This window comes from Oncorhynchus masou, chromosome 19 (genome assembly GCF_036934945.1).
Source record: "Oncorhynchus masou masou isolate Uvic2021 chromosome 19, UVic_Omas_1.1, whole genome shotgun sequence".
Taxonomy (NCBI): Eukaryota; Metazoa; Chordata; class Actinopteri; order Salmoniformes; family Salmonidae; genus Oncorhynchus; species Oncorhynchus masou.
The window spans coordinates 17,231,451-17,248,794 of record NC_088230.1 but is presented as its reverse complement, the minus strand read 5'-3'; the positions used below and the strand labels follow the sequence as shown (position 1 = coordinate 17,248,794).

The window sequence follows — 17,344 nt, the reverse complement described above, 5'->3', positions numbered from 1 at the left end:
TGTAAACGAATTTGTGCACAAAACTCGAGGGAAATGAACTTTGTGTGTATGGTAAATTTCTGTCATATTTTATTTCAGCTCATGAAACATGGGACCAACACTTTACATTTACATTTAAGTCATTTGGCAGACGCTCTTATCCAGAGCGACTTACAAATTGGTGAATTCACCTTATGACATCCAGTGGAACAGCCACTTTACAATAGTGCATCTAAATCATGTTACGTTTAGGTCGCTCAGAGCACTAGAAAACTGAGACTGGCACTACAAATGATAGAGCAGAGTGACAGTGGAAGGAAGGAGTCCGTCCATGTTGTTTGATCTTGGGCTTGCTGAGATGCTAACGAAGGGCTAAGACAGACAGGGCAGTCCAGCTGACCGGGGAGGAGGAGGTTTGCCGGTGGGGGTAATGGAAAGAGACTCTTTGAGGAGCCCAAATGTAGCATTTGTTCATCAGGTCGGCTAAGCCTTTGAGGAATTGCCCAAACACAGGCAAAGCTTTCCAGTCAAACTTCCCCCTAGCCCCTGCTCTACAAACACAGGACAGGGCAGCTCCTCTCCGGCCTCTGAGGGGAAGGATAGGGGGTGGGAGGATGACTGTCAAACTCTGGCCTCCGCTAGATACCTTTTTGGGACGAGGATGTAAAATGTCTCTGGGACCCTCTGATTCCACCGCAGGTAAATCACACAGCACCGGATACAGAGAGGAAAAATCTCGCTGTGAGATCACACACCACTGTCAAAATACTGTCAGAGCGCAAAATTACTGGAATTATGGATAATAAGGTACACACATCCAAAAACAATAACATACAATAAGTGGCTTTGACTCACGTCAGCATGTCAACACTAGGAGTGAAGACATGAACAGGAACCTCTCCCAACTTTCAGTGTCATGCATTCTATAACATCACCACCTCAATTTACAATATTGTCTTATTTCAGTGGGGTTTTCAACACAGGTTGTGCAAAAGTAATGCTGGACGTGGGCCCACCGTACTGCGACACAAACTCTACCTTATGGTTCCTCTCCCTCTCACCAGAGCGAGACGTGTCCAAGAACTCTTGGCAGCCCGGCATCGGTCCGGTCTCTGTGCCAACACAAATGGAGTGACTTCATCCTGTGTCATCTCACTCAGCGGCCCAAGGACAAGTGGGCTTTCTGGGGCCGGGACGGAGTAGGGAAGGAGGGGGTGTATTAGCCCCACTAATGGGACTGGTTCTAGGAGGGTTGGGGCAGAGTGGAGTGGCTGGCATTTGGACTCTGTCATGCTCCCTACAGAGGGGAGTACACCAGTGAGACTGGGATTAGGCCTCTGCAGCTGCTCCTCCAGAAAAGAAAAATACAAAAATGTGTTGACATTTGAACACAAAGAGCATTTCACATCTCTTTCCCCCCTCGTTCCCTTGTGTTATTATTTTATTTTTTTTTACACGTAAAGTGCAGGCCCAGTTATTGGATCTGTTCACGGCTAAGTAATAATACTAATATACACCTTGAGGCCAGTACAGAACAGTGCATTAACCTTTCCCGGAGTGAGTGAGTAATGGCCTTCAGCCTTTTGATTTTCTTTTTTTTGCTCTTGGCAGCTAACCAGCTATACGTTGTTAAGAGGGTTTTGTAAAGAATGGCAACCAAAGTCAAAAGTTGGTTCTGAGACTGGTCTAATTACGCTTTTACGGGCACTCTGCGCACTTTATGATTGGCTATAGGCCCAAGTGGATTTATTTACCATTCTTTCCAAGATAAACAATTTTACACAGGTGAATATCTTAAGTGGCTCCAAATAAAAACCAGTCCAGCCCTGAAGGCACACCGCTTCCCTCTTTACGGCTTCTGATGATCGCTGCCATCTGCTAATGGGCTAGTGTCGCAAGTTTGATGGAACAAACCTTTAAAATTCTTCCCCTAACAAGCTGAAGAATCCAACAACAGAATGACTGTATACAAGTTGGGCCCATCAAGAAATGATTATAGAATATAGACCATTTTCTCAAACGTTCTCCCGGAGTTCTCTCTCTCAATCAGGATGATTTCTGTGGTGAGGGGTGAATTCATGAATGTAAACCAAAGTGTGTGTGTGTGTGTGGGGGGGGGGGGCAAGAATAGCAGCAGCCGTCACTGACACCAGCAGGCCACATGATAAATGTGAGCTTTAACAAATGTAGACTATAAATACTCACGTGTGTACTCATGACTGTCACACTTGCATAGGTGACAGTGGAGGGTGGTGGGTGTGTTTGGAAGGGGGGGGGGGAGCTCATCTCTAAGTCCCTATCTGTAAAAAAAAAATGTAAAAAAAAAAAAGTCACTCACTCATGACTGTGGGAACTTTTTCTGACAGCCCATCCACTTAACAAAGCATCTGAAACGTTGGTGCCCCGGGCCTAAAAACAAATAGTACATCAAACGGAAACTGATACAGTACCAGGAGCCTAGAAGAAAGAGGCCTGAGAGCTACAGGTATCTCCTCACAACTCCCTGTGTTTGTGTAGAACGCCCCGACCAATCCATCCACTTCACAGCATCAGGGTACGAAGCAGACATGGACATACTTTTATATACTTCTAGTATATAGCGGACACCCCTTCAAATTAGTGGATTTGGCTATTTCAGCCACACCCATTGCTGACAGGTGTATATAATCAAGCACACAGCCATGCTCTACAGAAAAACATTGGCAGTAGAATGGCCTTACTTGAAGAGCTCAGTGACTTTCAACGTGGTACCGTCATAGTTTGGTGGAGGAGGAATAATGCTCTCGGGCTGTTTTCATGATTTGGGCTAGGCCAATTAGTTCCAGTGAAGGTAAATCTTAACGTGACAGCATTCAATGACATTTTAGATGATTCTGTGTTTCCAACTTTGTGGCAACAGTTTGGGGAAGGCCCTTTAGTGTTTCAGCATGACAATGCTCCAGTGCACAAAGCAAGGTCCAAACATAAATGGTTTGTCGAGTTTAGTGTGGAACAACTTGACTGGCCTGCACAGAGCCCTGACCTCAACTACATCGACCAACTTTGGGATGAACTGGAACGCCGACTGCTTGCCAGGCCTAATCGCCCAACATCAGTACCCGACTTCACAAATGCTCTTGTGGCTGAATGAAAGCAAGTCCTCGCAGCAATGTTCCAACATCTAGTGGAAAGCCTTCCCAGAAGAGTGGAGGCTGTTATAGCAGCAAAGGGGGGACCAACTCCATATTAATGCCCGTGATTTTGGAATGAGATGATCGACGAGCAGGTGTCCACACACCTATGGTCATGTCGTGTATGAGGGTATGTTTGTGTATGTAAGAGAGCATGTATATGCATACTTATAGGGGTGAAGGTCTGTTTGTCATTTTTCTTTTACATGAGAAAACAAGCTGTTATTATTATTAAAAGGGTGGGTACAGCTTTTTGGCATTTCCACCAGCAAAATATAAGATCTTAAAAATGAAAACTGGAAAGCCGTCCAGTTCCTAGTCTTTATTAGACAGCTGTATATGTGCATAAATATTTATAAACAGTGAAATATGGCAGTAAAATGGATGGAGCCGGAAAAACACCCCGCCCAGAGAAAATGGGGCCTTGCTACAGAACCTGGATCAATCTCCAGCCCATTAAAAGAAGTGGGAAATTATTAGTGACAGGCTTATTGAATTACATCATGCTTTGGGTCAACAGGCCTCCCTTAAAGGCCTTACAACGAGGGGGCACTTTTTTTCCTTTCACAGGCCTGTGTCATATGTATACACACACACACACACACACACACACACTCGCAACTACACATCCATAATCGAACACACACGCAAACACAGGGAGAATGTTAAGGAACAAGTGAAGGAGAGTGGTTCATAAACCACCGGCTGGCTGCCTGGCACAGCCGTGGGCCTGCAACCCTTTAGTACTCACTCAGCTACATGCTCAGCCCATTAGTCTGCTAGAGTAGCACGACCAACACTGCTTTCACTTGACCAATTAAAACACACCCAATAGAAACCCAACAGAGACAGATTGCCAGCCTGTTGTTTTCCATATTGATCCTGTTTGTTTGTTTCATTAATTTCCCATTGAAGTGTTGATTCCTACTCACTCTTATTCATTCTAACCACGACTTATTGTTTGTTTGGAGTGTTGGAAGATTATCGCCAGTGATGACTGGTTTTTGCACTCTATTCCATGATGCAAATACATAAATGACAACTTAACATTAAAGTTATATCATTGGAAAAGACGGTTGCTGGAGTTTTTTTTTTTTAATACCATCTACGCCGTGTCAAAATGTCCCTCCTGCTTTCCCCCTCCCCCCACTCTGTGTCAGTGGGAGAAGTGAGCCTTCCCAGTGTTGAGAGGCTCAGTGACCCTGGACTGGGCTCTCTCTGCCGTGGCAGCCGTAATCGTGCCAGCCAGAATGATTCGGGAGTGGGGGGCCCGGCCCATTCATCCCAGCACACTATGTTTTGTTGAAGCACTTCACACCTTTGGAGGAGTAATTATGGCAGTAAATGACGAGGATTTACGAGTTACAGTAAATCACAGTGTTGATCCCATGCTTCTCTCCCTCTCACCCTGGCCAGGGAACAGCCTTCGCACCGTGCGCCCTACACCGGCCTGCAGTCCTCTAGGCTGTTAATGTCAGTCACAATGGTGGCGCACGGGAGACAAAACCTGCTTTAAGGCCTTTCCAATGGAACCTAGCAGAGGCCTTTAAACTGAAAAACCCCTTTTTCATTGTGTGGGCATTAAGTGAGATGTAGTACTGTACAAAGGTTTACAAGCAACTAATCTAATGTAGGATAGAAGAGTGCGGGGGAGGGGGTAGTGAGAAAGGAAATTCAGAGCGTGTCTAAAGGAAGGCTGGTAACTTGGCTTGTAAAAAAGACAAACACACACACACACACACACACACGTCAGTGTTAGAATGTCAAAGAGGGGGGTAGAAGAACGGAAGAAAATGTGTGCCATAATGGAGTTGAAGTAGTTTTCCAAACAGAGGAGAGAGCGCTGACAGAAAGGATGTCTGATCACTTCAACAGTGTGAAGGATCTTAAATATACACTACCGTTCAAAAGTTCAGGGTCACTTAGAAATGTCCTTGTTTTTGAAAGAAAAGCACATTATTTGTCCATTAAAATAACATCACATTGATCAGAAATACAGTGTAATGTTGTAAATGACTATTGTAGTGGGAAACAGCTGATTTTTAATGGAATATCTACATTGGCGTACAGAGGCCCATTTTCAGCAACCATCACTCCTGTGTCCCAATGGCACGTTGTGTTAGCTAATCCAAGTTTATCATTTTAAAAAGGCTAATTAATCATTAGAAAACCATTTTGCAATTATGTTAGCACAGCTGAAAACTATTGTTCTGATTAAAGAAGAAATAAAACTGGCCTTCTTTAAACTAGTTGAGTATCTGGGGCATCAGCATTTGTGGGTTCGATTACAGGCTCCAAATGGCCAGAAACAAAGAACTTTCTTCTGAAACTCATCAGTCTATTCTTGTTCTGCAAAATGAAGGCTATTCCATGCGAGAAATTGCCAAGAAACTGAAGATCTCGTACATTGCTGTGTACTACTCCCTTCACAGAACAGCGCAAACTGGCCCTAACCAGAATAGAAAGAGTGGGAGGCCCCGGTGCACAACTGAGCAAGAGGACAAGTACATTAGAGTGTCTAGTTTGAGAAACAGATGCCTCACAAGTCCTCAAATGGCAGACTCATTAAATAGTACCCGCAAAACATCAGTCTCAACGTCAACAGTGAAGAGGCGACTCCGGGATGCTGGCCTTCTAGGCAGAGTACCTCTGTCCAGTGTCTGTGTTCTTTTGCCCATCTTAATCTTTTCTTCTTATTGGCCAGTCAGATATGGCTTTTTTTTGCAACTCTTTTTTTTTGCAACTCCAGACACTCTAATTTCTAAGTGACCCCAAACCTTTGAACAGTAGTGTATATTTAGTGTATTTAGTGAAAAACCCGCTCTAGAAACCCACTCTAGAAATGAGACTTCAGCATGAGAGATTCCTTTCTCCCTAAAAACCCCTACTCCAGATTTAGCCAACTAGTTCCCCCTCTGCCAAATGTCCCTTTAGCCATGAGTTCTGATGAAAGTCTCATTCTCTCCCTGGGCGAGCCATTGTTGTGCGGCCTGCTAAATATTTACTCTTCCCAGCTTTCTGAGAGAAGGGATGAGGAGAGGGTCCCTTTGTACAGGAGGGGTCAGAGACACAGAGCTGGTCCTTCCTAGCACCAGACACCAGGATCAGGCATCCTCTACTATCAATTACCCCATTTAAACCAGAGGCACAGGCTCTCTGGGAGAGAGACTAGGAGAGGGGAACCCCTTTCAGAGCTGTTTACATGGGACCACAGGCGGAACTGCCACCACAATAGACCAAAGATGAGCCAAAACAACAGCCAAAATGAACTACAGGGCAGTGTATTGCCTCTAGTTATGAAAAGCCTACATCGGGCCTTTGGTGAAACCTTTCTGGCAGAAAGGAACCCAACTCCTCCAATTTGCTATTGATAATCAATAAGGGAAATTAAATTTCCAATCAGTGACCAACCAGGAGTTTCAGAGTTAGGGCCTCCGTTACTGAAGAAATATACACACACTATACCTGCCGATGGTCGAGTCAATTGTGAGGTGTCAAACCCAGATAGTTTGCTGTTCAGAATTGGGTCATTAATGAGTAGTGACTGAGCATTAGGTCAAATAATCTCCTGCTAGGGTTGAATCATTCACGAGGCGGGTATAAATGTAGAATATTCATTTGATCACCCTGTTATTGTAGGAAATGTCCTGCTCGGCAGGAAATGCAAACTGGTAGTTTATTATTCTTTTTGTTGTTGTACTTCTACCCCTTTTTTCTCCCCAATTTCATGATAGCCACAAGGAGTCGCTAGAGCGCGATGGGACAAGGAAATCCCTACCGGCTGGCTTCCGGGTTGGATGCTCGCTGTGTTAAGAAGAAGTGCGGCTTGGTTGGGTTGTAATATCGGAGGACGCGTGACCTTCAACCTTCGTCTCTCCCTAGTCAGTACGGGAGTTGTAGCGATGAGACAAGATAGTAGCTACTAAAACAATTGGATACCACGACATTGGGGAGAAAAAGTGGTAAAATTCAACAACAAAAAATGTATATATAAAAAAAACGTTAAAAAAAAAGAATCCTACACCTGTATTCTCTGTGGATTTCAATGTGTCAGAGCAGAGAGGAGCTTTCTCAATACATTAATCTACAAGTGCATTGAGGAAAGTGTATCAAAATCAACAGATAATAAACTTTAAGTAGCCTAATACAACATTTTCCTCTAAAGCTGCCACAAATGAGCACTAACAAACTGCTCATCCTTCAGGTCGTTGCCAAAAGGATTCTTCATCGCTGGCCACAAAAGTGCTTGAGGGCTTAGTACTGTAGATAAACATTTCAACCCCTTCATTAAGGTAATAAACCAGTGTATTACCTGAGGCCTTAGATGATGGAGCAGTTTACAATGCTAAATGATCAAAGCCGTTCCTCACCGAGACTGCTGGCTTTCCAGAATGTTGCACTTTATAATCAGTGCCTCTCTTCACAGTCAGACGAGACGGTCAACACAGCTGCTAGATTCCCTTGCAGGCGGCAGTCATATTTTGACTCGGCGAGCTGCACCGCAACCCCCACTTACGTACACCCCCAACTCCTTACCCCCCACCCAGTCCCCTCCAGTTTTGTCTTATGTGGACCATATTAAGAGCAGAACCATTGCAGCTGTGCAGGAAAGGTGTAAAGCATGCAGCTTTGCTCTGAATCAACACCAGACTCTGACATTACAAAACAAGCCAACAAAGCAGACCCAGCTGCTCCATTCTGTTCCTCTCCACATTTCATACATGCACAGTCAGATATTGGACGTCAACACACACACTGGCACCCACGCACAAGCACAAAAACATACACCTGTTTATTTATTTATCTGATCGATTTTTATGCAACAAAGCGACAGTCAAAGAGAAGGACAGTGGTCAGTCTGGTCTTCAACTTGACTTTAGGAACACCTTGCAAAATGTAACAGTTGTCCTATTTTTGACATGGCTCTGTGTGTGTGTGTGTGTGTGTGTGTGTGTGTGTGTGTCAAGTCACGTTCAGTAGGGCAACCTGTGTGAGCTGTTGGTAAACAGATTCACCTTGTGCTTCTCACTGACCCAGTTGTAGCTAGAGCAGAAAAAAAACTGTGTTTGAATTATACAGAGAGCCTGTCTGGGCCCACCAAGCAGAGAGGAATGGGAAAGGGGGAGAGGGTATGATAGAAAACAGAGTGTATTCACTGTGAAAAATATACTCAGAGTTTGATTACATGAAAGTTGCAATCATTACAGTCCAGTACTGGTAACTATTATTAAAAATAAATTATATATATATAAATTAAATGTCAAGAAAAAAGTATTGGATATGTACTTGGTTGTGAGGAATTAGGCCTATATCTTGTTAATCAGTCAAATCAGTGTGTGTTGCAAAGTAAATTGTTATGCTTGTTATATAAGAAGAAAGAGAAAACTGGGTAAAATACTTACCAGGGGAGTGATATTGTCCAACGTAGTGATGCTGTTCATGCGTTCAGATTGGAAAGGGATTCACAATGGGGTAAGCTGGAAGAGAGTGAAAAAATAAAAAGTGAAAAAGTGAGGGACTTGAAGCTAAACTTGATGGAAGTTTCACTCTGGCAATCTCATCATGCTGAAGAGTTGCTGGCTCTCTATGGTGATATAATGTACCTTTTGAACTTGATGACACGTCATGTTTTATGACTCCCCAAGCAAAGCCAGCCCTGAGCCAGTGTATGCAGGAGACTTTATAAAGAAGAACAACCAGTAAACATGCTTGAACTTCAGCCTCAAATAAGCTACCTTTCCAACAAAAACCTACAACGACAATTAGGCTACTCCGAAAAATGGTGCTAGTAAAACAACTTCATCAATTTTTAATAGGCCTCAAAAAGCTCTCCTCCTCAAAAGAAAAGGAGAACTGCACACAGAAAATACCTACAAATACTGATTCAAAACATCTCCCAACTCGCAGGCCTGGAAAACAAAAAGTTAGGAAAATCACTTTAATTGGGGGAGAAGGGGGAAGGAGAAAGTGACATGTTTCCTGGGAGTTTCAAAAGAGCCTCTCAAGCTAATGGCTTCTCCCTGCTCAACCACCTTGACCCCCGAGAGGAAGGGTCACAGCAGCCCTGCCGCTCTTGCCCCATTAATAAAGGTCACAGGAGGTCACTGTGAAAATTAGACACCGTCAGCAGCAGGGCTGTGGAGCCTTTTTCAAAACAGCCAGGTCCAATGACCAGCTTCCCAACAGCACAACGCTCCACCAAGAGGGGTTTGGTGGGAGAAGAGGACAGGAAGATATTCCTCTCCTTCCCTTGACCAAGAGAACAACTACTATGTGACCGGGAAGGAGAAGTCCTGGTGCCACTGACTTAACAGACTGCTATTGAAAGCCAACATATGGTCCACATCACCAATTACCAAGGTGTGCGAAGACAGCCACATGAAGAGAACAGCAGCCAGTGATGGAAAAAAATGTGGACGGATGAGAGTTTTTTGGTAAATTGGTTTAACAGCTTTAGGTCACAGGGATTTTACCATAAGGGACAGAAATGGGTTTGCAGTCTTCAAGATCCTCAGATTATTAATTTACCCAGCAAGCTTCAGTCCAAACTGTAGAACTGGTTAATCAATCAAAGCTACTGAACTCCTTTCTGACATAGGCCTAGGTCTCCATTCACCACACCATGACGCACGCAATATCATTTTGACAAAATATCTCAATTACATTTTTGTGCTCGTTGGCTGTACCTGCACCAATATTCCTGTATTTTTCCTTTATAGCTTGTTCTCCATCATCTTTATAAGTGATGAGCCAACATGTTTTCATTTTCAGCACTTTTATTTCCAAGACTGATCAAAACCTTTTTGTAATGGCTCTCTTGTCCCTCTGAGCAATATGTTTGGAATATCAAATTGCAATATAATCACAGTATTGAATCGCGAGTATCGAATCGCGAGTATCGCAATACATATCGTATCGCCACCTAAGTATTGTGATAATATCATATCGTGAGGCTCCAGGCAATTCCCAGCCCTGCTATGTAGCCTGCATGTTCTATGCATGTTACCATTTACAACACACATACCATATGGTCTGTATTAGGAGGAGGGGTAAGGAACATCATTAGCATTTGACAAGGAAATAAATCTAGCTTTACATCACAAAAAGACAAGCCAAGGTACTAACAAACACACAAGTCTGCCAAACAACTAAGATTGTCACTTTTTTAAGGATAGTGAGAAAACGTGCATTTTCTTTACAATTCCAGTAGAATAGCAACAGTTGGTTCTTGCGGCGACACTAATAAACAAATACATTTCCCTCTGGATTAGAGTTGGTCTCTGTTGTTGTACAAAAAAATGTGTCTAAGATCTTTGAGGAGAAAACCCTTCCATACTAATTTAGATGAAGTCCTAAACACAGGCCCAATTAATTCACATACATCCTGCTCAGAAATTATTTTAATCTCCCCCTGCCTGGCCACTGGACGGCAGATTCCCAGCATGGCATTAGCCAATTACTCCAATGAGGCTTGGCTTGAGTCACAGTCAACACTAATTTCCAAAGGAGTCACTCTAATTTATCAGGCAAGTTCAAAACCATGAAATCTCCTGTATACGAATCTTCTTCTGAGAGGATGCATTTGAGTTTGATGGGTATTATTCTCTGAAGATAATTTAAATAATGAAAAATGGACATTAAGACAAGTAGTGTTCTTCACACTTGAGCTCAGTTCGAGGAAATCACTCATTTCTATGATTAAACAGTGTTAAATAACACTAATATGCGAAAACAATATTTTTTGTGTACAAAGGTTTCATTTAGTTGTTAATAACGTGAAAATTGTTGTGGGAATCTGTTGCAGCTCAAGTCGACTACAAAACCCACAATGCAATGCTCCCAGTCTGGGCTGGCTAAGTAGCGAGCTAGCTATATAGCAAAAGTAGCTTCACACAATAATACCAAAGTCAATATCAGCATATGTAGTAGCAAGCTGTAAAATCGCCTAAACAAACTACACTATCAATTTAGGAGTCTAACTCTCCGAGTTCAATTTGCAGTTCGCCTATGACCAGAGCGAGTACAGAGGACATTGCTATGGCAACAACAGCCCTTTCCCATGTTTCCCACAGACACACAGGGAGCATTGCGAGATGGTACTTGAATGAGGAACTGAGTTGAATAATTTTTTACACTGTTTAGAAGAGCACATCTAAGAAAAATATAAAACTTTCATGACGATATATAACGAACCAAACATTCAAAAAGCCACAAAAAGCTAATTTCTCTCCAATTTTGGGCACAAATTTGTTTACATCCCTATTAGTGAGCATTTCTCCTTTGCCAAGACAATCCATCCACCTGACAGGTGTGGCATATCAAGAAGCTGATTAAACAGGTGCACCTTGTGCTGGAGACAAAAGGCCACTCTAAAATGTGCAGTTGTTTCATACAACACAATGTCACAGAAGTCTCAAGTTTGGGGGAGTTTGCAATTGGCATGCTGACTGCAGGAATGTTCACCATAGCGGTTGCCAGAATTTAATGTTCATTTTTCTAACAACGTCATTTTAGAGAATATGGCTGTACGTCCAACCGGCCTCACAACCACAGACCACGTGTAACCAAACAATCCCAGGGCCGCCCCATCCAGATTCTGCACCTGCAGAATTGTCTGAGACCAGCCACCCGGAAAGCTGATGAAACTGAGGAGTATTGCTCTGTAATAAAGCAATTTGTGGGGAAAAACTAATTCTGATTGGCTGGGTCTGGCTCCCCAGTGGGTGGCCCTGGCTCCCAAGTAGGTGGGCCTATGCCCTCCCAGGCACACCCATGGCTGTGTACCTGCGCAGTCATGTGAAATCCATAGATTAGGGTCTAAAGAATGTATTTCATTTTACTTTATTTCAACTGACTGACTTTCTTATACGAAGTGTAACTCAGTAAAATCATTGAAATTGTTGCATGTTGCGTTTAGATTTTTGTTCAGTATTGCGAAATTATTTCGGACCCATTGACTTTTTCAACATTTTGTTACATTACAGCCTTATTCTAAAATTGATTTTTTTTTAAATGTCATATTTTTATATTTAAGCCCCTTTTCTCCCCAATTTCGTGGTATCCAATTGTTAGCAGTTACTATCTTGTCTCATCGCTACAACTCCCGTATGGGCGGAGAGGCGAAGGTCGAAAGCCACGCGTCCCCTGAAAAACACAACCCAACCAAGCCGCACTGCTTCTTAACACAGCACGCATCCAACCCGGAAGCCAGCCTCACCAATGTGTCGGAGGAAACACTGTGCACCTGGTGACCTGGTTAGTGTGCACTGCGCCCGGCCCGCCACAGAGTCAAGATAAAGCAAATAAATATGATAAATAATAACAATAAGATAAATAAGATAAAGATAAGGAAGGTAAAGGCACTAAATAGGCCATAAATATTAAATAAATAAATATATAACATAGGCCATGGTAGGCAAGTTGAGAAGTTCTCATTTACAATTGTAACCTGGCCAAGACAAACCAAATAAACCAAATAAATAAGATAAATAATAATAATAATAAAATAAATAAGATAATAAGATAAGATGAGGTAAAGGCAATAAATAGGCCATGGTGGCGAAGTAAATACAATATAGCAATTAAAACACTGGAATGGTAGATTTGACAGTAACTGAGTGTGCAAAGTAGAACTACTGGGGTGCAAAGGAGCAAAAATAAATAAGTAAATACAGTAGGGGAAGAGGTAGTTGTTTGGGATATTTATAGATGATAATAGATAATGACAAAGCAAAAATAGGTTTTTCGTTTTTTTTCCTCTCAAATGTATTAAAAATGTAAAACAGAAAGATCACATTTACATAGAGTTGAAGTCAGAAGTTTCCATACACCTTAGCGAAATACATTAAAACTCAGTTTTTCACAATTCCTGACATTTAATCCTAGTAAAAATTCCATCTTAGGTCAGTCAGGTTCACCACTTTATTTTAAGAATGTGAAATGTCAGAATAAGAGTAGAGAGTATGGTTTATTTCAGCTTTTATTTCCTTCATCACATTCCCAGTGGGTCAGAAGTTTACATACACTCAATTAGCATTTGGGAGCATTGCCTTTAAATTGCTTAACTTGGTTCAAACGTTTCTGGTAGCCTTCCACAAGCTTCCCACAATAAGTTGGGTGAATTTTGGCCCATTCCTCCTGACAGAGCTGGTGTAACTGAGTCAGGTTTGTAGGCCTCCTTGCTCGCACACGCTTTTTCAATTCTGCCCACACATTTTCTACTGGATTGAGGTCAGGGCTTTGTGGTGGCCAATCCAATACCTTGACTTTGTTGTCCTTAAGCCATTTTGCCACAACTTTGGAAGTATGCTTGGGGTCATTGTCCATTTGGAAGACCCATTTGCAACCAAGCTTTAACATCCTGACTGACGTCTTGAGATGTTGCTTCAATATATCCACATAATGTCCTTTCTTCATGATGTCATCTATTTTGTGAAGTGCACCAGTCCCTCCGGCAGTAAATCAACCCCACAACATGATGCTGCTACCCCCATACGTCACGGTTGGGATGGTGTTCTTCAGCTTGCAAGCATCCCCGTATTTCCTCCAAACATCACAATGGTCATTATAGCCAAACAGTTCTATTTTTGTTTCATCAGACCAGGGGACATTTCTCCAATAAGTACCATATTTGTCCCCATGTGCAGTTGCAAAACCTAGTCTGTCTTTTTTATGGCGGTTTTGGAGTAGTGGCTTCTTCCTTGCTGAGCGGCCTTTCAGTTTATGTCGATATTGGACTTGTTTTACTGTGGATATTGATACTTTTGTACCCGTTTCCTCCAGCATCTTCACAAGGTCCTTTGCTGTTGTTCTGGGATTTCAGATTTTCACACCAAAGTATGTTCATCTCTAGGAGACAGAACGCGTCTCTTTCCTGAGCGGTATGACGGCTGCGTGGTCCCATAGTGCACAAGTATAAACACCATCGTTTGTACAGATGAACGTGATACCTTCAGGAGTTTGGAAATTGCTCCCAAGGATGAACCAGACTTGTGGAGGTCTACAATTTTTTTCTGAGGTCTTGGCTGATTTCTTTTGGTTTGCCCATTATGTCAAGCAAAGAGGCACTGAGTTTGAAGGTAGGCCTTGAAATACATCCACAGTAACACCTCCAATTGACTCAAATGATGTCAATTAGCCTATCAGAAGCTTCTAAAGCCATGACATCATTTTAGGGAATTTTCCAAGCTGTTTGAAATGCAGGTTCAACATAGTGTATCTAAACTTCTGACTCACTGTAAATGTGATACTACAGTCGATTATTAGTGAAATAATCTGTTCGTAAACAATTGTTGGAAAAATTACTTGTGTCATGCACAAAGTAGACGTTCTAACCGACTTGTAAACACTATAATTTGTTAACAAGACATTTGTGGAGTGGTTGAAAAACAAGTTTTAATGACTACAACCTAAGTGTATGTAAACATCCGACTTCAACTGTAGGTATTCAGACACTTTACTCCGTACTTTGTTGAAGCACCGTTGACAGCAATTACAACCTCGAGTCTTCTTGGGTATGACGCTACAAGCTTGGCACACCTGTATCTGGGGAGTTTCTCCCATTCTTCTCTGCAAATCCTTTCAAGCTCTGTCAGGTTGGATGGGGAGCGCTACTGCACAGCTATTTTCAGGTCTCAGAGCTCTACGGATAATTCCTTTGAACACATGGCTTGGTTTTTGCTCTGACATGCACTGTCAACTGTGGGACTTTATATAAACAGATGTGTGCCTTTACAAATCATGTCCAATCAATTGAAAAAAACACAAGTGGACTCCAATCAAGTTGTGGAAACATCAAGAATGATCAATGGAAACAGGATGCACCTGATCTCAATTTCGAGTCTAATAGCGAAGGGTCTGAAAACTTATGTAAATAAGGTATTTTGTAAAAACCTGATTTCGCTTTGTTATTATGGTGTATTGTGTATAGATTTATGAGGATTATTTTTATTTAATCAATTTTAGAATAAGGCTGTAAGGTAACAAAATGTGGAAAAAGTCAAGGGGTCTGAATAAATCAAATCAAAGTTTATTTGTCACGTGCGCCAAACACAACAGGTGTAGTAGAGTGTCGTACAGTGAAATGCTTACTTACAGGCCCTAACCAATAGTGTGTGTGTGTGTGTGTGTGTGTGTATGTGTGTGTGTAGGTAAGTAAAGAAATAAACAGTAAACAGACATTTTAAAATAAGAGTAGCAAGGCTATATACAGACACCGGTTAGTCAGGCTTATTGAAGTAGTATGTGGGTATGGTTAATGTGACTATGCATATACAAGTGGGACACAATCATGAAGTGGAACGACATTTATTGGATATTTCAAACTTTTTTAACAAATCAAAAACTGAAAAATTGGGCGTGCAAAATTATTCAGCCCCTTTACTTTCAGTGCAGCAAACTCTCTCCAGAAATTCAGTGAGGATCTCTGAATGATCCAATGTTGACCTAAATGACTAATGATGATAAATACAATCCACCTGTGTGTAATCAAGTCTCCGTATAAATGCACCTGCACTGTGATAGTCTCAGAGGTCCGTTAAAAGCGCAGAGAGCATCATGAAGAACAAGGAACACACCAGGCAGGTCCGAGATACTGTTGTGAAGAAGTTTAAAGCCGGATTTGCATACAAAAAGATTTCCCAAGCTTTAAACATCCCAAGGAGCACTGTGCAAGCGATAATATTGAAATGGAAGGAGTATCAGACCACTGCAAATCTACCAAGACCTGGCCATCCCTCTAAAATTTCAGCTCATACAAGGAGAAGACTGATCAGAGATGCAGCCAAGAGGCCCATGATCACTCTGGATGAACTGCAGAGATCTACAGCTGAGGTGGGAGACTCTGTCCATAGGACAACAATCAGTCGTATATTGCTCAAATCTGGCCTTTATGGAAGAGTGGCAAGAAGAAAGCCATTTCTTAAAGATATCCATAAAAAGTGTTGTTTAAAGTTTGCCACAAGCCACCTGGGAGACACACCAAACATGTGGAAGAAGGTGCTCTGGTCAGATGAAACCAAAATTGAACTTTTTGGCAACAATGCAAAACGTTATGTTTGGCGTAAAAGCAACACAGCTCATCACTCTGAACACACCATCCCCACTGTCAAACATGGTGGTGGCAGCATCATGGTTTGGGCCTGCTTTTCTTCAGCAGGGACAGGGAAGATGGGATGGGAAGATGGATGGAGCCAAATACAGGACCATTCTGGAAGAGAACCTGATGGAGTCTGCAAAAGACCTGAAACTGGGATGGAGATTTGTCTTCCAACAAGACAATGATCCAAAACATAAAGCAAAATCTACAATGGAATGGTTCAAAAATAAACATATCCAGGTGTTAGAATGGCCAAGTCAAAGTCCAGACCTGAATCCAATCGAGAATCTGTGGAAAGAACTGAAAACTGCTGTTCACAAATGCTCTCCATCCAACCTCACTGAGCTCGAGCTGTTTTGCTAGGAGGAATGGGGAAAAAATTCAGTCTCTCGATGTGCAAAACTGATAGAGACATACCCCAAGCGACTTACTGCTGTAATCGCAGCAAAAGGTGCCGCTACAAAGTATTAACTTAAGGGGGCTGAATAATTTTGCACGCCCAATTTTTCAGTTTTTGATTTGTTAGTTTGAAATATCCAATAAATGTCATTCCACTTAATGATTGTGTCCCACATGTTGTTGATTCTTCACAAAAAAAATACCGTTTTATATCTTTGTTTGAAGCCTGAAATGTGGCAAAAGGTTGCAAAGTTCAAGGGGGCCGAATACTTTCGCAAGGCGCTGTATGATGAACAGAACAGAGAGTAGCAGTAGCATAAAAAGAGGGGTTGGAGGGTGGTGGGACAATGCAGGTAGCCCGGTTAGCCAATGTGCGGGAGCACTGGTTGATCGGGCCAATTGAGGTAGTATGTACATGAATGTATAGCTAAAGTGACTATGCATATAAGATAAACAGAGAGTAGCAGCAGCGCAAATTTAGGCAGGTTGCCTTCGTGTTCTTGGGAACAGGGACTATGGTGGTCTGCTTGAAACATGTTGGTATTACAGACTCAATCAGGGACATGTTGAAAATGTCAATGAAGACACCTGCCAGTTGGTCAGCACATGCCCGGAGCACACGTCCTGGTAATCCGTCTGGCCCTGCAACCTTGTATATGTTGATCTGTTTAAAAGGTCTTACTCATGTCGGCTATGGAGA

The 17,344-nt window shown here is 42.4% G+C and overlaps 1 protein-coding gene across 1 annotated transcript in view; it reads right to left on the bottom strand.

Annotated features, from left to right (window-relative positions):
* The window catches only part of LOC135505901 (protein dispatched homolog 1-like), a 73,048-nt gene that overhangs the window by 33,746 nt on the left and 21,958 nt on the right, over positions 1 to 17,344 (bottom strand). Inside the window, exon 2 of the mRNA XM_064925118.1 lies at positions 8,552 to 8,626. Within this exon, the coding sequence (XP_064781190.1) occupies positions 8,552 to 8,590 (39 nt within the window). The 5' untranslated portion in view covers positions 8,591 to 8,626. The remainder of the gene's footprint in view (positions 1 to 8,551; positions 8,627 to 17,344) is intronic.